We start from the raw sequence: 22,667 nt of genomic DNA on the forward strand, positions 1-22,667 counted from the left end.
TGATCAGCCAGCTTGCGACTTATTATGGAAAAATCAGCACCCGTATCGACTAAGGCCGTCACTTGCTCTCCGTCAATAATTACATGGAGGTCGGCGCTCATGATTTCGTCGTTGTTAATATTCGTTGGCGTCAAGTCGTTCTGTCGCGGCAGTACTGGGAACTTTTTATCGTCTTGTGGTCGGGCTGCGAACTTACCCCGAGAGGTCGCCGCCTTTAGTTTCCCCGGTAAGGGCTGGGCGACCTTGTTCCCCGAAGGTCAGCAAAAGTACGTCGATTCGGTGATGTTGTCTGAGCAGGGGATGGAGAGCGTGACCTGTGGGCGGAATAGGGCTGGCGATGAGGAGGCGACTCGTGATAGGGAGACCACGTTGTTGAAGGTCCTCGAAAACCAGGGTCGTCATGGCGAACAATGTAGTCGTCATTGGCACGGCGACCGTCGTACCCTGGCCGAGACGGGCGAAGCGATGTGTCGCGGTACCAACAATAGCGAGCTATATGGCCGGCACCACCACAGTTGAAGCAGAGAGGGCGCCGATCGACGGTGCGCCAAGCGTCCGTTCTGCGAAATTGTGGGCGTCTTATGTCCTCTCGTGGTGGTGAGTAAGGCGTGGCAAGTGGTGGCTGGTGGCATGGAGACACCGGAGACATGGGCTGACGTCTGAAAGCCTCCTGCAATGGTTGCGACGAAGGTGCGGCTGTAGGTGGCTGGTAGTATGCTGATGTAATGGGCGGGACGGGTGGTGGTCGGCGGACAGCGTCGGCGTAACTCAGTTGACGCTGATCGCGATCGAGATCAGCTGCTGAAAAAGCGTGCCTAAGTTCGTCACGAACGACCGCGGCAACGGCGGTCACTGGTGTATCCACTGGAGGAGTCCAAAGCTTCTGCATTTCTTCGCGGACAATATCTCTGATAAGGTCACGTAGGGAGCCCTGATTGTCCAGAGTCACTGAAGCGGCGTTGATTGGGGTGGTAGTGGACGAGCGATCATATTGCCTCGATCTTTGGTGCAGAGCACGCTCAATGGCAGTGGCTTCTCTTATAAAATCGGCCACGGTAGTTGGGGCATTGCGCACAAGTCCAGCGAACAGTTGTTCTTTGACGCCACGCATAAGGTAGCGCAACTTCTTCTCCTCGGACATGTTGGGATCAGCCCGACGACAGAGGCACGTCACGTCTTCAGCAAACATTGCCACAGTTTCGTTAGGTTTTTGAAGCCTTAACTCGAGCTGCTGCTGAGCCCGCTCTCGATGGTCGCCGCTAGCAAAGGTGTCAATCAGCTGCTGACGAAAGTCATCCCATGTGGATATACGGCCTTCTCGATTCTCAAGCCACGTGTGAGCGCCGTCATCGAGAGTGAAATACGTGCGGGCGAGCTTCTGTTGAGCATTCCACTGGTTGATGTCGGCAACGCGTTCGTAATGCTCAAGCCAATCTTCAACATCTTCGTGTGGGGCACCACTGAAGCGATCAGGCACAAGTGGCTGAAGAAGTGTTACCTGGGCTGGATTGGAAACGGGGCTGCCTTGTATCCCTTGGACCAACTGTGGCTGGCTAGCGGAGGCCATTGGTAGAGGTACGTAATGCCTGGTAGAATGTTCGTCGAAGGAGGTCAGCTCTGGAGATAGGCCTAGCAACCGGCGACTGAAGCGGTGCACTGGTGTCGTAACAGATGACTGCGTGTCGGGACTTGATGAACGGCTCCCAGATGGGGTGTTGAGCATCAGCAGGCTTGCAACTCAGCGCCTCCACCAGTGTCGCGGTTCAACGTAAGCAGTGCACCGAGACGTTGGAGTCCGAGAACAGACGGCGTGTGTTTTTATGCAGGAGCCAAGAGCAGGCGAGCCAAAAACGAAAGTACGTCGTCTTCTTCAGTCCTCCTTTTCACGAGGCTGTTGGCGCGCACATCGTCTTCGTTCTTTGTTTCGGGCGCGGCAATATACAATAATTTTAAAGAGTGTATACAAGACATGCAGTATAACTTCATTTCGACATGTTTTTCGTATGGCTATTTAGAGCATTAAAACGTCGCATATGTATATGCTACTTAATAAGTATTTTTTAATTGCCAGAGAGAAATTAATGTTCCGTTGTATTTCTTGTGGAAAGGTATTCCACACGGCCTACACGCTCTTGATGCACGTGCTTATTAAGCGCGTCTTGTGAAAACTCATTCAAACAGGCTACAAACCGATGGGGATATAAAGTAGACGCAACATCTCGCTACTTGAACATTGCTTGGGAACAAAATGAGAGATGCGTTGCGGCAAACTACTGAGATACCCATGTGTCATCAGACGAGACGATTCGTTAGGTTTTTTTTCACTACAGGCACTGGGAAGCACGGCATGGGACGAGTTCAAAAAGAGTTAAATAGCTTTGCTTGAACACTTCCAGCGAGCCGCTCGGGTCGGTAGAGCCATAAACTGAGGGCCAATCCCAACTGCCTTTATTTATTAATTTTTGCCGCATAAAGTTTGTTCTTTCTCCTACTCAGTACATTCTTCTAACTCTATAAGCTGGTGATGCTTACTTTTGACGAAAAAAACAAACCTGTTTATAGTGCTTTGAAAAGTTAAAAAAATATTGATTGTTTCGTCATGCAAAATCTTCAAACCAATAGCCAAAATGTATACTGTGACGGCTTAAAATGCTCAGGCTTTACTTGAACCGCACGGTGACGGGAACGTTCTGCAATATACTTCATACGGAAGATTTATGGAAATTTTAACTGAAAAAAAAAACACCTTCATACTTGTTTCTTTGAAGCTCAGTTAAAAAGCTTCAAATATTTCAAAAAGAAAATCTTTCTGATGCAAAACCAAATCCAATATTTTCCATCATTCCCACGGGAACTCAAGTGCCGTTCAAGGAACCAACGTAAACGTTAGTGCCAGATCTCTCTCGAGGTATTATTGCATGAAACTCTATGTTTGCTAATAAGACTAATGAAGAGATCAACAATGTTACGTCGCAGCATAGGACTTAGGAGGCCTCAACGATGAACTGAACAAATTTGTCTTCTATTTTGTCTAATTTGTCCGGGCATGGCAAGAGCACACTTCTTCCCACTTTCTTCCCACAGGCTCAGTCACTTAACACTAAAGTCATCAGCAGCATGCTGAGAGAGTTTCTGGTACGTCTTGCCGTCTTCAGGCGCATATGAGCTGAGATTCGTAGCAGTGAGGCTCAGGTGTATGTCCGCAACCAATGTGCTGGGCGCTTCCTGGTAGCTGCAAGGCTTGACCCGTTAAGCTGTCCCGAGTGCCACCTTTGCCAAATACACCCCTGTAATGATTTTGTTTTTAACTGCTTCAAATGCGTTGTCGACGCCCGCGCCAACTGCTTTAATGGCCTTGACTATCTTATCGAAGAAATACCATTCAGCCTGCAAAATCAGAAAAAAAATGCGACCAGCATCAATAATTTATAAAAAGCAGTCATTCTCGCCACACGAAATAAGCGTAAGCACTCCGCTAACCACAACGCACTTGGTGTTACATACCCTCCTATTTAACACTTGGTGTTACATATTCTCTTTTTGTAACACACAATGTTACATTACTCTTATCACTTGATATTACCAGAACACTCAATAACACAGAGGTTATGAATATAACTTGCACGTGTGCAAAGTTTGATATTTATCGTGAGGGCAGATGTAGTAAGTTTTCTGCAGGCTGCTAGGAATCTTAAAGGTGGACGTCATTGCTAAAACATACTCTTGAATATTGTGGTTTCTAAGAAGGGTTCACAATGACTTAGGAGATGTATTCAGTTAAAATATTAGGTAAAAAATTACCATTGTGCAGTTGATTTTGTATGCAGGGACACATGCATGGACACATTTTGTTTAGGTACTGTTTAAGGGAGTGTTTCAAAACTTCTGCTATCACTATTACAACGTCGTTCTCATTCACGTTGTGAAACCACTGAAATGACATGTAACTTCAGATTAGCAAGATCAGGCTGCTTTTTCTCTCTTGCGAGATGACTGCAGCTCGACAAGTCCCATATACACACGTGCTGACAGCGAACGCTCGTACAAAGTTACCATATTTCTTCGCTAGAGCAGATAGTGCGTTTCCACTGACGATTGAAATCGTGTTTTAACCACTAGAAAACATTGTATTAATGACTACAATACTGCATACATTGTATTTCACACAGTTTGAACACGCAACATCACAACAGACAGAAATATACATAACTAAATAAAGAATGAGCAAAGATGGTTCCCTTGCATTGTAGTGACATCCGTATACACAGTCAGTGCTGTTGCATTTTCAAGCATGAAAATAAAGTTTATGATATAGTTACGTGATTTCGGCTGACTGAAACAGGGCATAGTGGGACATACCCAAGAAAGGTGCGCCAGACTGATAGTGAAGAAGTAGACGTTGTCGGTGAGCTGTGTTGTGGCTGCGGACTGACTACTGTTATTTTCCGCGTAACATTTTGGTGGAGGTGGTGGGTACTCTTTTGACAACGCAGCTACGCAGTGGACGCCTCCTTAAGTCTGCTACCATGGCTCCGGGTGAAGATACGCCTTCGCCACCTACCTCGGTAATGACAGCAACCTGGTACATCGCCCTAACGCAACCCCGTGATCCCGGTACCTTTACTGGAGAGGACAACGCGAATGTGGACAAGTGGCTTAGTATGTACGAGCGCGTCAGCAAGCAATATGGCTGGGACCCAACCGTTATGCTTGCGAATGTCATTTGCTATCTTGACAAGAACCCTCGCATCTGGTTTGAGACCCATGAGCACGAAATCACAAGCTGGGAAATGTTTAAACAACAGCCCCGCGACCTCTTTGGCAACCTGTTTGGTCAACAGCTTGATGCCCGAAAGCAATTGGCCGTACGTGCACAGACGTCCACTGAGCCCTACTTGACTTAAATTCTAGACGTCTTAGCGTTGTGTCAAAGGGACGATCCCAACATGGCTGAGGCCGACAAGGTTTCGCACGTTTTAAAAGGAATCGCCGACGATGCGTTCAGCATCCTTGAATTTGCGAACGTAACCACCATCGACGCCGTGATCAAAGAGTGCCGCCGTCTCGAGCAGGCGAAGAGTCGACGCATTTTGCAGCAGTTCCAGCGCCTACCCAACACCGCGGCAACGTCGTCTTGCGAAGCCACTCCTTGTCATCCGTCTACAACCGAAGAAGTGACGCGCATCGTGCGACGCGAACTCGAGGCCGCTTACCCGGCTGCCAACAAACCGACATTGCCCGACACCTCAACGCCAGCGGTCTCTTTGATCAAGGCTGTTGTCAGCCAGGAATTCGCTAACCTGGGTATCCTGTTCACTGCACCCACCCTGGATAATATTGATCCCTCGATAGCTTCTGTAGACACGAGACGATGCCGTCCGTACTCTAGTCGAACCAGAAACCCGTCTGAATGGCGAACAGCTGATGCTTCCAATCTGACAGCCAATCTGCTTCCGTTGTGGTCGCGCGGGACACATCGCTCGTTACTGCCGCAGCCAGTTGCCATCTATGCCTTCTGGCTCGTACCCCGCTTACAATAACTCATTCCGTCCACCAAGCCACCATTATCCGGCCCGCAATGAGTCTACAGCGTTTACTTCTCCTGAGGAATACGGCCACCCTGTCCCGTCGTCGCCACCGCCTCAAAACCGCCATTCTTGTTCAAATACGCGTCGCCGCTCTGCCTCGCCTTCGCTTAAGCACCGCATGTTCCCGGAAAACTAGGCTGCGCACTTTCTGGAGGTGAAGCTGCCCTGTTGACCTTACCCAAAAATCCTCTGTTGCCCTTACGCTTGAACCGGAAGCCCCTTAAAGTATATGTTGAAGGCGCACCTGTTGAAGCTTTGATTGATACGGGCGCTCACGTGTCTATTATGAGTTCGCCTCTTTGTCGTCGTATGAAAAAGGTCCTCACGCCCCCCTTGACCAGTGTCGTTCACGTTGCAGATGCCGTAACAGTCCCTGCCGTCGGTATGTGCACAGCTCAACTTACCGTAGCCGGTCATCAAGTCGTCGTCCTTTTTACCGTACTTGCAACATGACCCCACGACCTCATACTAGGCCTCGATTTTCTTGCCGCCAATTCTGCACTGATTGATTGCTCCGTTGGTGTGCTCCGCCTTGAACTGCCACAAATCAGTGACGCCCCGTACCAACCTACATGCCGATTACAATGCAGTGACTTTGTTCACCTGCCCTCCAAAACTGTGACGTACATTGATTTACTGCGCTCACCATTTGGGCCCGACGGTGACTATTACGCTACGCCTCTCACCGACGTACTCCTTGCGCTCAATGCTGCAGTGTCCTACACGGTGCTCAGCATCACAGATAACAGAACTTCTCTACCACTTGTAAATTTCAGCTACATAAATCATATGCTTCCACAAGGCATTTCTGTGGCCCACCTGTGTCCGTTGCTCGATTCACAAATTGAAGTGCTTGCCTTACACACCCTTGTTTCACCACAGCGCACACCACTCGCAACACATTCGGGCAGCCCCCAAATTGTAGACGTGATCGCCACTGATCTTCCACCTCCGAAAGTTGAAGCCCTTCAACATCTTCTCGAGGTCTTCTCGAGGATATTTTCGATTCTGTCGACCGACCTCTAGGGCAGACGTCCTTTGTCCAGCATCGCATACACACAGGTGATGCCAACCCTGTTCACCACCATCCCTACAGAGTGTCTGCTTTTGAGTGGAGCATCATTCAGAAGGAGGTGAACAAGATGCTAGCGAAGAACATTACTGAACCATACTCCAGTCCCTGGGCATCCCCTATGGTATTTGTTAAAAGGAGGACGGATCATTGCGATTTTGTGTGGAGTATCACCACCTTAACAACATCATCAAGAAAGACGCATACCCTCTGCCCCGAACCGACGACGCCCTTGATTGCCTCCACTGTACCGCCCACTTTTCTTCCTTCGATCTTCGTTCTGCTTATTGGCAGATTGCCGTGGACACCATGGACCGAGAGAATACGGCTTTTGTAACACCCAATGGCCTCTAATAATTCAAAGTCACGCCTTTCGGCTTATGTAATGCCCCCGCCACCTTTGAGCGAATGATGGACTGCCTGTTCCATGGATTCAAGTGGTCTACGTGTCTTTGTTATCTGGATGACGTGATTGTGTTTGCTCCCACTTTTGAAGTGCAACTTGAGAGACTGTCGAAAATTCTTGATGTGTTCCATCTCGCCGCCTTTCAGCTGAATTCATTCTAGTGCCGATTTGCTCGCCACCGCATTACAACACTTGGACATATTGTTGATGCTTATGGCGTACAGCCTGACCCAGAAAAAGTTCGAGCTGTAAAAGACTTTCCTGTGCCAAAAACCCCCAAATATGTCCGCAGCTTTGTGGGGCTCTGCTTCTACTTTCGGTGGTTCATCAAGAACTTTGTGGAAACCACTCGGCCCCTAGCAAATTTACTCAAACCAGATGTGACGTTTACTTGGGGTCCCTCGCAAGCAGCAGCATTCTCCGACCTGACCACTCTGCTCACTTCCTCTCCAGTTCTGGCTCACTTTGACCCTACGGCACTGACGGAAGCCGCACCTATGCCAGCGCTTACGGAATAGGCGCTGTGTTGGCTTAGTGACAACGTGAGCAGCATCGCGTGATAGCTTATGAAAGCAGGCTGCTGTCCCCCTTGGAGCGTCTTTATTCCACCACAGAGCACGAATGCTTAGCGCTGGTGTGGGCAGTCACGAAAATTTGCCCCTACTTATACCGCCGACCATTTATAGTTCTCACCGACCACCACGCTCATTGCTGGCTCGCCTCCCTCAAAGATCCCACAGGTCGTCTCACGCGCTGGGCACTCCGCCTCCAAGAGTATTCTTACAATGTAGTGTATAAATCAGGAAAACTGCACAAAGACCTGCATTGTCTGTCACGCTACCCTGTGGGGACTGCGATCATACGATCACCGATTCTGTGGGCTGCGTTCTTTCCATCTCCCAGCTGCTTCATCTCGGGGACGAGCAGCGTCGCGATCCGGATATCAGCTGCCTAATACAACAGCTCGAATCTTCACCGCAAGACGCTTCTGTTCCCATGTTTACCTTAAAGGACCACACCTTATATTGGCGTAATTTATCGCCCAATGGTCACGACCTACTTTTGGTCATACCAAAGCACCTGTGCTCCACAGTCCTACGCGAGCTCCATGACGTGCCAACCGCGCGTCACCTTGGTGTCTCTCGCACATATGACCGTGTGCACCGCCGCTTCTACTGGCCTGGCTTTTCACGCTCTGTACGTCGTTATGTCAACGCTTGCGAAATTAGCTAGCGTCGCAAAAAGCCGTCAGGACTCCCTTCCGGATATCTTCAGTCCATCGACATCCCATCGGAGCCATTCTTCCGTGTTGGTTTGGACCTTCTCGGTCACTTCCCAACATCCGCCTCCGGAAACAAGCGGGTCACGGTCGCTACAGATTACGCGACCCGTTATGCAGTTACTCGAGCCATGCCAACAAGCTGCGCCACAGATGTCGCTGATTTTCTACTACTCTATCTCATTTTAGTGCATGGAGCCCCTCGTTAACTGCTGACAGACCGAGGCCGTACGTTCCTTTCGAAAGTAGTAGACGATATCCTGCATTCCTGCTCTACCCAACATGAGCTCACGCCATCGTACCATCCCCACACAAACGGGCTTACAGAACGTTTAAGCCGCACCGTGACCGATATGCTATCGAAATTTGTCTAGGCCGACCATTGTGATTGAGACCTTGCACTACCCTACGTGACGTTCGCATACAATTCCTCCCGGCATGACACTGCTGGGTACTCGCCATTTTAAGTTCTGTTTGGACACGAACCAACATTGCCATTGGATACCTTCCTGCCAGCCGCTGCGCAGTCTACTTCTGAATATGCTCTCGACGCTATTACCCGAGGTGACCATGCTCGTCAGCTTGCCCGCAGCAGATTAATGGCGTTCCAAGACTCGCTGAAGCATCGTTACGACGAGCGGCATCGCGACAATTACTTTCCGACAGGTTCCCACGTTCTTCTTTGGTCCCCTACGCGACATTCAGACCTTTCAGAGAAGCTTCTCTCTCGTTTCACGGGCCCATACCACGTGCTTAGACAAGTGACTGACACTACATATGAAATTGTCCCTGATAATCCATCAACCTTTTCTGCTCTGCTGTCCCGGGACATAGTTTACGTATTAATGCTCAAGCGTTTCCTCAGTGCTCCAGCTGTGGCCCCGTAAGCTCGCCGGGTCGGCGCTTTTGTCACCGGGGGTGCTGTTACGTGATTTTGGCTGACTAAAACAGGGCATAGTGGGACATACCCAAGAAAGGTGCCTCAGACTGATAGTGAAGAAGTGAACGTTGTCGGTGAGCTGCGTTGTGGCTGCGGAATGACTACTGTTATTTTCCACGTAACAATATGCTCTTTGGTAGAAGGCGCCGAAATTGTATGAACGCTTTTGATACGCCCTGGTTAGATGGTAATACTAAGCTGTGCGGGCTCTCAAATGTACCTTACGCATAGGTCGGCAAAACCTGTGGAACTCACTCAGACTCACTCATGAAATACCTTTCGCGCTTTCGACTCACACAGTCTCAACCTGACAAAAATTTTCTGTGGGATAATTTTCCATAGACAAGATCGCTACTTGATATATTTATCAAGACTTTTCCCGGACGAAATTAGGCAGGGAGTGGGAAGCATCATGGCATCTTTTATGTAATTCGTGCCTCTGATCAATAAATATTGAAGTAGTGTTTGAACGACACTTCTTCGCAATACGTGTGAACAGACATGACAATAAATGCAATTCAGTTAAGGCTGATAATGCTGAAACTGCGTAGACAGGACTGTAGGTCGGCAGAAGAAAGTGTGATTCACCTAGATTTACTGAATAAATATATATCGTGCGCTTGGGACTCACTCACGCTGTGATTCACCAACATTTTGCTGGGTCGAACTTGCACGAACTCACACTCACGAAAATTCCTTCAACCTGACTCAATCAAATTCAGACTCAAGGGTTCACCTTAGTCTGAGTGAGTGTCAGTGAGTCTTCTCATAAATGAGTTCGTCAACCCATGAGATTCATACGTGTTTGTGAGTATAGTAACGTTTACGTTGAGGCTACGCCAAACACGAATAATGCCCTACAGATGTCGGTACTACTGCACAGTGGAATGGAATGGAAAAACCTTATTTTCGTCCTGCAGGACACGCTTAGCGCGTAACGGACGTCTCCCACGTAGGGACTGACAGGGATACCTAGTGGCCACTTCGTGGGCCTGCTGGATGGCCAGTTGCTGGTCGGCGACAAATGAGCTTCTGAGGGACATCTCCCACTTGTTTGAGGTAAAGTGGGGAGGAATGTTTCTACACTGATAGATCACCTGTGCGAGTGTCACCGTGGATCCACACGAGAGATACATGTCGCTGGTGTACGTATTGGGATAGCAGACGTGAAGCTTGGCAAATTTTAAGTACGAGGGGGTTTGTAATAGGCGTAAAGATAGCGTCTGCGGTTTGTTAAGTTTCAGATTGGGGGAGGGGGGTAGAAAAATGCAGCGTTCAAGGTAAACCTGCTTTGTGATAACATTGTAAGTAATGGGTACATCCCGATTGGTCTCTAATGGAGTGAGACGGCGTTTCCGTGTGACGGCGCGGTCGGTAAGTGCGCGCGCTGAATCATGGGCGATGTCGTTGAGTTTGGATGGGGCAGTTTGGACCCGGTCGAGATGGGCGGGAACTTCTGTACAATCGTGTCGTAACTTAAACGGATCTTATGAAAGGGGATAAACCTTGCCCTACCAAGACTTCCGCAACAAATTAAATTGTGAACAATAGTATTTAGCCCCAGCATGAAAGAATTTCAATCCTGGTTTACACGATTGGAGTTGGTAACGACAAAATTCTGAAAAAGTAGTTAACGTGCGTTTTTTCAAGTTAGCCTTGATGACTAATCTCTATAAATTTCATGAATTCACAGAATTCGTAGCGATCGAAAAGCTGGACTTCAAAAATTCACAGATCACAGAATTATCCTGTTGCTTGCCTAGAAAGGTTTTTCATTATTATTGCATGTTAGATTACTTTTCGCTTTGAGTATGGCACATTAGCGAGGCCTCACTGATCCTGTCTTCCAATAGACGTTCTAACGAGATGAAAAATAAAAGCATTCACGTATTCTCAATGGTTTGCTTAAGGCGACTAGAAATTGAGGGTCATGTAGAGCAGCTATGTTTTGATCTTCATTATGGTCGTCATGAACGCTGAGGATTGCAGAGCCATGTGACTGCTGCGGACACCGTCAAATAAATGGCTGTTCCTATTATATATGAGCCCAGTGTTATGAGTTCACAGCGTTGAAAACATTCACTGATTATGAACTACGCATAGGGTCGCATCAGTTTCTGCCATGCAAGAATGCCCTTAAAAATGGGGCACTTTTGTCAGTATTAAAGGTAGATAATTTTCTTGTCTTCTTAAATTGACGTGACGCTTCGGTAGTATAACAGTCTGTCAGTCTAGGACGACAACTTCTCATTATATTAATGAACAAATTAGCCTGGTTCATCAACTGTCACCTAAAATAAATGTGTTGCATTCCCTCCCGAATTGTGTTTTCTGTCTGATTTTTATATAGCCAGCGAGATTAAAAACTACGTCGTGTTTTAAGCCCACTGTCTCACGAGACGCTTCAGGCATTTGCCTTTGTAATTGGCTTCTTATTAAGTACAGCCTGAAGAGCAATAAATTTATCAGGACATGTCATAATAAATAAACTGCCTTGTTAATATGCGATATCATCAATCGATAAAGCAAAAAAACAATCCTGGCACACTGTTTTACGCACGTCAGCCATGTGCAGGCAATATACCGGCCACTTATACACGTGCACCCGTTTATTGATATATGAAGGCAAATAACTTCTTCAACTACTGAGCATTCACAAATTTATCCGTATTAAGGTTAACAGGCTATTGGTGCTAAACTACAGTATTATTGTAACCTACACGCCATATCGGGATCACCGTAATAATTATGACCAAAAGGTGCCACTTGACATATTGCTCGTAGTAGGTTCGCGGGTGTCAATACAGTTCTGGCACATTATACTACAATACGCGTGGGCAGACATCCCACTCACGCCGCCGATATTATTCACCTTATTTTGCAGGCATGTGTAGTGGGCATATAATCGCGTTTGTTATTGGGTAATGCAACTTTGTTATTGTGGTAAATTGCCTGGCTGAATCCGCAATATGCAAACAAATATTTCTAATCACTTTTATGCTAATAGAACATATTGGTATTGGCCAATCCTTTCTTTTTGGCAACCCGCTTTTCATGTGGAGCACTACTTGTTATTATATGAGTGGTCTCGCAGATCTATACTTGTACCAACCTTTCTAGAAAATGGGCGACAATATTGTAGAGTGCTAAAGCAGTTTGCATGAAGCGCAAATAAAATATTCACCTCGTCCTCCGCTCTTTCCAAACTATTTGCACCTCCGCGAAGACCATGCGTTATGGTGCGCAGTGCCTCGCCGACTGGAAGAGTTTCAACATCAAAGCGCTCTGGTTGTTTGTTGACAGTGACATCCAACGTCTCGTCTTTCCCTGGAAGCTTATAAGAGGAACCTAAAAAAGAACAAGCCATCTTGCTCTTTACTATTTCTTCTTGATTACTGAACGCGCTGTATATGTCTACTGTGGGGATACATCTGCTTGTTCAGGTAAGCTTTTAACGAGGCTGTATACTAGATTTCAGAACAATCAATAAATCATTTCAAGTAGCTTTAGGTAGAAATTTACGAAAAATAGATAAAGAAACCTAGACAATAGAAAATGTTGCGCCATATTTTAGCGGTGATGTGTTGCGGTAGTGAACTATATTAGTTGTGTAAGATGTGATTCGCAGAGCAGGACGCCGATTATCCATAATGACAGCCATCTTACCGGCGATACTCAACGAAAAAAATGCATTCAATTCCCTTTTGTATCTCATGAGTACCCGCCCGCTCCTAATATGTGATAGATTTTCTCAAATAAAGAAGTCACACAGTTAACGAGATGTAATGCAAAATCGCTCACTTCAAGCCAGCTTTCTTTCAGGATTTCTTTCAGACCAGTGTTCACATTAACCTGTTTGAAGTTACATTCGTCTACACATTGTAGGGAAGAAAAGTGCGTGAGATAATAATTTTTTATGCGTTTTGGGTTCGCATTCTGGCAAAAAAAAATATAATTTTGTCGTTTGGAAGCTCAAAGTTATATATGAGGTTTCACGACATTGCGTGTATGGTATCGCAATACTACAGCAACAATCCTAAAAACTAATTCACCCCCAAACCCCTGCCGTATTTCAAAGAGTCAACATAATTGCCAACACCTCTGGAGGATTTCAAGCCAAGACTGTCTGGTATGGTAATCTTCGTATTTACGCATGAGAACCCTGTGCGTGTTTTACTGAGAAATTGCACAGATGGTGAATGTCTCTTCCTCGATATGGAGAGTTCACAATAGAAGTCCTGTCCCACATTCGCCACGTCAACACCCACCTTTTCCACCAGGAGAGTTGTATATTTTAAGTGGCCCGAACTGTGAGAACAGTTCCCTGCCACTGCTGACTGGGAGTATAAATTACCAGTGCGTTTGCGTGTTTATCAAAATGAGACACAAATGTGCTCATTACCATCAAGACAACAAAAAGCTGTCAGTGAGAACATATGTCATTTTCATCTATACACCTCGCATTCGTCCATCTCGAAACAGCTAGCACAACGAGGCGATCAAGCTATATCCTAATTTTGAACCTTGTAATGCAGAAGCGTGCCAGCTTTGTAAATTTATGAAGGCTTCACCGAAGGTGCTGACGGTAAGGACTCATTGGTTCAAATATGCAATAGAAATACCAGTAATAAAATCCGTTCTACGTTTCTTGTAGCCATTGTATCTAATTCCCAATAAAAATCTGTGTCACAAAAAGAAACGAACCGTCAAAATACAAAATATGGTATACAAAATTCTAGTGATTTATCTATGTTTTAGAAACAGCGATTTATACAAATATATCACTTTTGCTTTTGCAATGGTACAAGTTCAACTATTTGATCAATGTTGGTTTTCCATACTTATGAGTGTATTTAGGAATCGTTGCTCACCCAACACGTTCCCGGAGATAAACAGAAAAAGGACGAAGGCTGTTTGCTTCATGGTGCCTGGTAAAAGTAGAACAATAAGAAATCAATATTCAACAATATCTTCTCTGTACTACATCATTAACATTTCAAGCTGATCTAATTGGTTGGACGGTATCTGCGATCAATTTTGTATGTCATGGTACTCGTGAGCGCTGCTACTGTATGCAGCCGCCACTGTGATGGTTATGAATAGAAAGAAAAAAAAGGAATCTTGGAGGACGCTTGAGGTTGAAGCATTCAACAGTATAGCACAATGACAGCCAATGTGCAGATCGTTAACAAGTGCTAGCTTCGCTTTAGTTCAGGTTACTTGTGCTATGCGTTCTGCAAGTAAATCAATGAATTTGTGCTTAACAATGACCGTTTCAAGCTAACCCTCAGTCCCCACTGCAAGTGCGGTTGTTAAATGCCCACTGTGCCACAACTCCGCCTTTTGCGATTAGAAAAAGGTGCACCACTGTACGTCCGTAAGGCAATACGCAAACCTATGCAGCTGCTCACAATCTAGATGCAATAATAGATGGTGATTAAATAACTTTTAAAACACCCACTCGTTGCCCAAATCACATAATTTAACACTTGGCAAGATTTCTGAGTTCTGCCGCACGTGGTGTGTTTCCCTAAGGAGAGTATTTACACCACATGAATTTTTTAAATTGTTTTTTTCTGAAGCAGGTCAGTTTTAAGCAATAGCGTGGCTGTAATTCAGGGCACCTGAAGCAAACAGCCTGGGATTGATTTTAGCCAGAATAAAACATTTTGTTATTTTGTTATTTTTATGTTTTTATATTTGCGCGGTGGCCCAGAATATGATGTTTTGCACAGACACCGAAACTTCTCAGAAACATGCTAGTTAAGGCCACCATGAAATTACAGCAACTGTTTCATTAGGACTACAAAGTTGAAGTGTATGTATTGAACTTTTCACTGTTTCTCGCTGTCGTGTGGCTCTCAAGATTCGTCAACGTGCTCAATGACAACTTCCTGAAATCCATACGTGGACTTCACAATGCGAGTCTATCGGTGTCAGATTTGGAGATTTTGGTGGGCGTATACATCCAGAGAAGGAAGCACCTTTCATAATTCTCATCCCCCATGTCAGGTGAGTGGGAACTGTAATACTTTCAAAACGTCGCTTTAAACATCAATGATTGTGTAACGTTCGTACGTATCGACTAACTTATAGTGTGCTGTACATACTACGATAATATTTCTCGCACTGTTTATAGTGATGCATTGAGTGTAATACTTATAAATGTTACCCGTTTCGCACAACACTGCAACCTTCATAATAAGCAATTAATAAATAATTAAACTGTTTGAATCTCGCTCAACTAAATAACTACAGCAGAAAATATACGTTAGGCAAGATTAGTTACACATACAACAGGAGGAGTAAAAGTTTCACTACAACAGGAACGTCGTACTGCGTGAAAATTCAGATAAGTATTCACTTGACTAGGAACACCAAAAGGGGCTGCGAGGGAAAATTGTGTTTTTTTGTTTCTAAATACACAGCATGAGTCTGCTAGACCTCGATAATTGAGAGCCTTCTAAAAAGCACCATGTTTTTCTCGAGAGAACGTCTTCGCTATTCCATGCAATGCCAACCAGATGTGCCCCATCCAGCCATTCATCAGCCTCTCCTCTTGCTCTTTTCTGCTGTAGCTTATTGCCTAGCTTTCGCGTGTACTTTGCGGTCATGCGAAGAGAACTCCTCATTCACTGCCTCTCGACGGAAATCACATGATGTATTTTTTTGTGAAAAGTGCTACACATCCATTGGGCGGTGTCATGCATCTCTCATGTTCACAATCAGCGTCTCCTCTATTATTCCTGTGCCAGTTGCGTCAGGCCCATTCCTATTGCTCTACGATTGGCGCTCTATTTCTCCGAGTGACCTAGTGGTGGCGTCAAGTTATTACCCTCTCACGTGGCCTCTTTTTGCTTGACTCCTATGGGTGGATGCGGCGAGCCACTGGCTTTTTCCAATTTTCTGCAATTACTTTCCTTCGTATTTGGTAATTTCGCACTCGTGCGTATGTTTCGGTAACGTATTACAAAAAAACACGCCGTAACGTGTCTTAATCTTTGTTCGGAAGCGCTCAAAGGAGTGCTCTGGCAAATATTGATTCCGATTGAAACATAAGTGGAATTCATAGGGTGAAGTAATGAAACAAGACATAGCTGTTTTATATGCACAAAAGACAAAAACAAAAAGAAATGAGTCAGCAGAAGTTAAGAAACAACCGGTTGAACTGAAACCACTTGTCAGTTCAACGTTGAAGGTGCACGCGTGTCGTGCAAGCTTTATAAAGCTTCAAAAACTTCCGTGACAACGGCTTTCTTTGATCAAGCCGGGCCACAAATTTTTTATCGATGAAGTCAACAGCAAATTGTGTGAGCAGCGGCTTTATGAACTTTCTGCACACAAGTTCTAATAATTTGCATCTTTGGATTTCGTCACAACGGTCACACACCAGTACTGGCAGGCCAACAATTACATCCGCACTTTACACGACGCATGTCTTTAGAGGCTTCAGGAGCGCTGCGTGGTGCATAAGCATCACGTCCATAAATCTTTTCAGGGCATGCAGCACATGCAAGAGCTCTGCAGCGGGGTAGCAGAAGCCACCTGTGTCCTGGTGGGAAATCAAGCCGTCCGTAAGAGCACTGGTGCTGCTCCCTGTTGCCTTCAAGGCTAACGATACGCAGCTGTCGCAGTCAGTCTTTTCACTCATGACTCGAGATATGCATCCTGTGATGAAAGAAAGTGCTGCTATATTTGGCGTGGGCCTAAACGGCTTCGTCGAAGGGCTGAGTCTTTGCAGTAGGTGCTGCACCAAGTTCACTGCTGCGACCGCGCTTGTTGTTGATGTGGTGCTTGAGTCACCACTCATAATAATGCTCTCAGAGGAAGCGAACGAAACTGAGTTCTGCACATCGCTTGTGTGGGAAGCCGCAACGATGCGCATCTTCAGCATCTTCTCAAGACCCCGAAAGAGCGCTTCTGACATGAAGCATATCATTGCAGCCACTGTTGCGTCGAAGCGTTCGAAACAGGGATTGGATGGGGTCGCTTGAAAACTTTTTAGTCAACACAAATTTGAACCCTCTAACAGAATTCTTACACTCTGAACGTTGGCGACTGTGATGAATACCAGTGCATGGTGAGTTTCTTTTGTTAAAAAGTTCATTGGTGCGCTTGCCATCTTGAGCTCTTCAATGTATTCTAAATAAAGAAAAGTTCCGGTCACTTAAGTCTGGAGTCCTCAGAATCATCAAACTGCCTGATGTCCGGATGGTTCTGCTGAATATGCTGCTGCCAGTTGCTGACGTACACGAAAGTAAACCATCTGCTCACATTATTCATGGACTCAACAGTTGGGCCGACGTTGGCGAACTTGGCGTCGCACGTGTGCCCGGCACGATCTTTTATGAAGGACTAAGCCAATCTCACAGTTGGTGAAAACAACTGGACGGCAGACTTGACTCCTATTTTTTTCCATATTAGACGTATAGACGCGTTTGCCTGTGAGAAAACGGACCGGCTTGATAATCAAGCTCCGCTGCATCTTATAAAGGTTCCTTATGTAGGTTGAAGAAATTTCACCATTTTTTCCCAATTTTCGTTCCAGGAATTGCGATCGGATGTTTTTGAAGATGTGACTCTGATCGAACGCCAGAAACAAACTGCGGCTTGGGTCAGCGGGACGAGGCACTCGGGCTTTCAATTGCCCACCTGATAATGTTTTTATTGCAGCGACATTTGTTTTGTAGTTGTCCGTCACAACTCAAAATATCTCGAATCCTATTTCCTCAGGCTTCTTGATGACGTGCTTGGTCGTTTCCGCAAGTAGTTCGCCATTGCGTCATCTGGTGAAGAAGTGTCCCAGTGGTATCCGAAACCTAGCGGGAAGGCTACAGATCAAAAAGCACAAAAGTGAATTTGCAAGTTCGCTTCTTTCCGAGTCTGACAACACTTGATTGAGAACGCCCATGTCTATGTCTTCCAAGAAGGCGTCTCGTTGTTTGTGGTATTGCTTTGATTTGTTCGCATTTCGTCTATGACGAGACTGGAAATTTTAGCTTGTTCCGTTCCCAGGCACTTGATTTCAGTGTTGAGCCTCTGCTTTACTAGCTCACTGAAGCCTACTTCTCTGGCTGTTGTTCCCATGTCTCTTTGTTGCGTAGTTCTGCACGGGAGTACGAAGATCTCGGTCCTGATATACTCGTATGATGTTGTAGAGAGGTTTTTCAGAATCACGCACTGTCATATAGTGGTTTCACAACACTTTGGTTTTTTCATCTTGTGTTTAGGACTTAGTTCATTATCACTCTGGCTTTAGTGCAGCCCTGATCTCAGTCTCTGGCTACTAGAAGATATTGGCTTACGTTACACTCTTCCTTTACTCTATGCAGCTCTTTTTTGTAGGCGTCTACTGTTGCCTGAAGCCTTTCATTTCGTTGCCTCCACGCCCTTTCTTTGTCGCGCCTTTCTCTCCGCTCCAAGAAAGCTGTTGCGGAGCTTCTGCTGTCGGCTTGAACACCAAAGGTCCTCAAGGCACCTGCACCTGCACCATCTTTCAATTGCTTCGCATCAGTTGGCTCAAGAAAGTCTGCAGAATGACAGTAGTGACTAGCTACAGCTACAAAGTACAACTATTGGATGTCGCTTGCGGCAACACTTTCTGGTTGTTTTTCTGATTATATTCAATCCGAAGCCTGTACTTCCCATAATTACCATGGAGGTACACGATCGCAGTGCCAGATTCCTCTCTAAATATTATTGTATGAAACATTATGTTGAAGTGCGAAACACGTCTGTCGCATCTCAGGGGTAAAGCGCGTGGGCACCCGTGTGACGCAGGCAGCTCTACCCCTCATGTAGCGTCGTACACGACCCTCTCCCTAAACTGAGGTGGACCGACGTCTCCCGCTGAGAAGCGAGCGTTTTCACTGGCATTAAAGAAATGAAGGAAGCATTGCTCGAGTCCTACGATATAATGTACGTGCAATGAAAAAGTGGTTGGCTATGGTTACAATTTGCTATATGTAAACAACAAAATACAAGAAACGTCGATCTACCTTTTCAAATAAATTATCACCCAAATGTTGGTAATGACACCAGACTAGACAAGAAAACTACGCCAATGGCAAAATAACAGCGCAAATAATTAAAAAAAATAATGCTGCGGGATAAATTATACCCCTGCAAAATCAAATACACATGTGCTGCTAACATATTTAAGCCATTAGTTTAAGTGAAGCTACAAGGCTAGAAAGCCTTCATTACCTCAATGCTGAAATACAATTCAAAGTGACCTCTAATATTTATTGAAACATTTCTTACCGTGAGTTGCCGAACGTTTTGTTGAACAAGAATGAGAAAGTGACGCAATCTTCTGTTGGGCAGTCATTCCCTGGTCTTTTTATACCTCCAATTACATCGTGCGTGCATTCCTGACGAAAAGAGATAACGATTAGTGACGTTTATAGGACGCCACATCGCAGCACTTTCGTATGTTGAAAATTGATAGCCACGAATTTCGAAAAGAGCACGTACTCTACGGATAACATTGCACGTATTGTTTTTTCTTATGTTTTCAACACAATACTTTAGGTGGTACCACCAATTGTACTATACACATGTGCAGCGTACAAGTGAGCTGCACAGGCCTTTATTTTTAGACGTAAAAAGCACATCTACAGTCACGCCTCCTTCCGATAAGAACGTAGCAATTTGCCATTGCCCCGACCCCCCCCCCGCCCTCTCCTCCAAGAAAAGCAATCAGGCCACTTTTACAGTTTTTTTCGTATTGTGCAGCAACCCCGAAAACCTTTGTCAAACATGGCAGATAGTGCTCGACGACACGCGTTTGACAATCAGCTTCACGTGTCTTGCAGAGATCAAGGCTATAGACGTGGCACAGCGACACGTTGCACGCATGATACTCACTAGACTTAATCCTGAATCAGCCCAGTACAGCGCGACGCTATTCTCGCGAAGCAGAAACGAACTAAGGGAATTAAATGCGAGGTAAGATAAGGCGAGTATTCAGTGGCCTTTAATATATCTTGTTGCTGCGACAATTGTTCATTCTTGCAAAATGAGAATGGTGTGTGCAAATTATGCGCGGTGACTTCGAAACAATGCACGGAGATAAGCGAATGCTCCGATGCGATAATATTGTTAGTCGTCTTTCAGTACCTACGCATTAACACGTCAAAGAACTGCCACTTAAGAACACAGGACATTCACGTTCGCATTGTCAGGCTTTATGTACATTAAAAATTTGTAAGAGATTAACATTTTGGGTAAGAGTAGTGATACCACTGTCCAGAAACTGATACGACGCTTCTGTCACCAATTTTATTATTCGGCAAAATAGGTGAGTTGTTGGCAAAACCCTGTTAAGGGCACAAGATAAGGCAAAATTGAAAACGAACGGATTATCATTCGTGCTTCATCATTCAGAACAATGTCTGTGAATGTTATCAAACTTCGTGTGTTTTTCTAAACACCATTTTTTATAGCTAAAACAACTTATTCCAAAGCAAGTGGTGAGCAAACACACTTCCCAGAACAAGCCTTTTCAGTTGGTTTCGTAGTTGCGGTCTAAGAAAGAAAACCACAATCTCCCAATAATGGGAACCATAAGCAGCCTGTGAAACAGCGCATGGGTCGACATAAAGGGGCACTAAAGGCAACTATATATTCGACTTTGATTGTTAAACAGCAGTCTAGAAACCTCGTTATGTTACTTTTCTGCCAAAGAACGGCATCATTTGAAATAAAATCACGTTTTAAAGACACACATCGGGTTAGCGCACTTCAATATACCCGCTTCAAGGAGCGTTCTGATTGACGCATAGAGTTTCATAGAATAATACCTAGAGTGGATTCTGGCGCTAGTGTCTACGCGGACTTAAGGTCCCTAGATGAAACAAGTTTCCAAGGTAGCGACACCCTCCCTTTTCCTCCTCGCTTATTTGCCTGAAGCACTCCCTAGAAGGTTTAAAACTTTCATCCAAAAGCGAATGTTTGGGTTCTGTTGCTACGTTGAATAGATGTAAATGAAACAAAATGGAACGAAATAAGACGTAGAATAAACAGTTACCTTTATGAACATAAACGGCACAACACAAGAGCAAGCGGGATGTGCGTTACACAACCGGCAACGTTGTGCGGTTCTATACTTTACACCACTAGCCATGGCGTCTCGCGTACTACATTTTAGGTCCACGGCCGCGGTATTTCGTCCAGTTCTAACTAGTCCACTTCTCCGATTGTGCTTTGTTCGTGCTGTGACACAGTGAACGTGCTTCTTGCTGGATCCTGTAAGTGGCCACAGGGCGTGACGTTGTGGCGATTGATTACAACCGGCTTGTGCACACACAAGAAAAAAAACTATGACCAGACTGGTACGAACACTCGTCCAGCAGCACTGCGATGACGTTTCCTTTAAATGTGCCCATTTGGACAATCGTGATGCCAAGTGATTCTGATGCGGTGCTGGGAACTTCCTGAAAAGTGAGAGTTCTACTGGTGAGGTGTCTCGAAGCAGCGCGTTTCGGCTCAAGCGGGAACTGGTCAAGAGTGAAATGTTTCTGAAGGTGCGTTGATTACAACCTACAGCTGCTCTGTATACGCGCATACCTACATGTATTTGTACCAACTGGCATGCACTAGACACGCACTAGACGCGCGCCTGGCGTTTCAATAAAAACCGACAAGTGAACTCGCTTTGCAGGTCTGCGTCGACATACGTTGACGGAGTTGCACGAAAGCATTCGCGTGAAATGGTTCATAGTTGCACTTCATGGTGCGCTTCATCTCGGAAAGCACGAGGTAAGTTGAAGAGAGCGAAACCATTTTCTGTTGTTTACAGCAACGCAGCATTGCTGAAAAACGCAGATGTTGCGTTGAACGAGCATGGCGAAACAATCTTGGTCGACTTAGCGCACACCGAAACGCTCTTCCTCTTCAGTTTATGTTCTGGCTACGATTTTGTCTTTGGTCACGGCGAGAATCCGGCTGGAGCCATATGCGCATGCGAACTCGTTTTGAACCTTTTGCATAATAATAAATAACACCACCAGCCATTTGCAAGATCACGTGCAAGTAATGCACCAATTACAAACGCGGATGGCAGAAAAAAAGAAGAGTAATCGAGAGAGTGAGGAGGACGGCTCGAGAACAATGAGTGACGCTACCTTGTTTCATCTAGGGACCTTACGCGGACTCCTTCAGCGGCGCTTGTACCCGCATGGGAATGATGGGAAGTACAGGCTTCGGATCTGCTTCGGATGGATCATGTTCTTAAGATTCGTGACGCTTTTTTCTGAGCGTGAAACAAAGTGATATGAAGGGATATCAAATTGAAATTCGCTGTATTTTTTGTACGCAAACTTTGTTGCAAACAGTTCTTGTGACCAAGCGGTAGAAGTGAAACCTCGACAAATTTAACC

General features: G+C 45.6%; 1 protein-coding gene across 3 annotated transcripts; it reads right to left on the reverse strand.

Moving 5' to 3' along the window:
- Nucleotides 1–1,917: 1,917 nt before the first annotated feature.
- LOC119178319 (uncharacterized) lies at nucleotides 1,918–20,272 on the reverse strand. Of its 3 annotated transcripts, none has more exons than XM_075887350.1 (5): nucleotides 20,155–20,272; nucleotides 19,549–19,658; nucleotides 14,157–14,213; nucleotides 12,470–12,633; nucleotides 1,920–3,387 (listed from the first exon to the last, which is right to left on the reverse strand). In XM_075887350.1, the coding sequence occupies exons 2-5, from the start codon at nucleotides 19,613–19,615 to the stop codon at nucleotides 3,250–3,252; spliced, it is 426 nt and encodes a 141-aa protein (XP_075743465.1). In that variant the 5' UTR covers nucleotides 19,616–19,658; nucleotides 20,155–20,272; the 3' UTR covers nucleotides 1,920–3,249. The 3 variants fall into 3 exon arrangements, with proteins under 3 accessions (XP_075743466.1, XP_075743465.1, XP_037285403.1); XM_037429506.2 differs by lacking the exon at nucleotides 20,155–20,272 and adding an exon at nucleotides 19,762–19,906; XM_075887351.1 differs by lacking the exons at nucleotides 14,157–14,213; nucleotides 20,155–20,272 and adding an exon at nucleotides 19,762–19,906 and having other exon boundaries at nucleotides 1,918–3,387.
- Between the last annotated feature and the right edge of the window lie 2,395 nt (nucleotides 20,273–22,667).

The sequence above is a fragment of the Rhipicephalus microplus genome, chromosome 1, assembly GCF_043290135.1.
Source record: "Rhipicephalus microplus isolate Deutch F79 chromosome 1, USDA_Rmic, whole genome shotgun sequence".
NCBI classification, from domain to species: domain Eukaryota; kingdom Metazoa; phylum Arthropoda; class Arachnida; order Ixodida; family Ixodidae; genus Rhipicephalus; species Rhipicephalus microplus.

Coding starts and splice junctions, on each gene's coding strand:
- LOC119178319 (XM_075887350.1), bottom strand. CDS start 19,615: ATGACTGCCCAACAGAAGATTGCGTCACTTTCTCATTCTTGTTCAACA. Junction 12,634..14,156: donor TATCTCCGGGAACGTGTTGG/GTGAGCAACGAT, acceptor GTTCTTTTTTAG/GTTCCTCTTATAAGCTTCCA. Junction 3,388..12,469: donor TGGAAAGAGCGGAGGACGAG/GTGAATATTTTA, acceptor CTGATTTTGCAG/GCTGAATGGTATTTCTTCGA.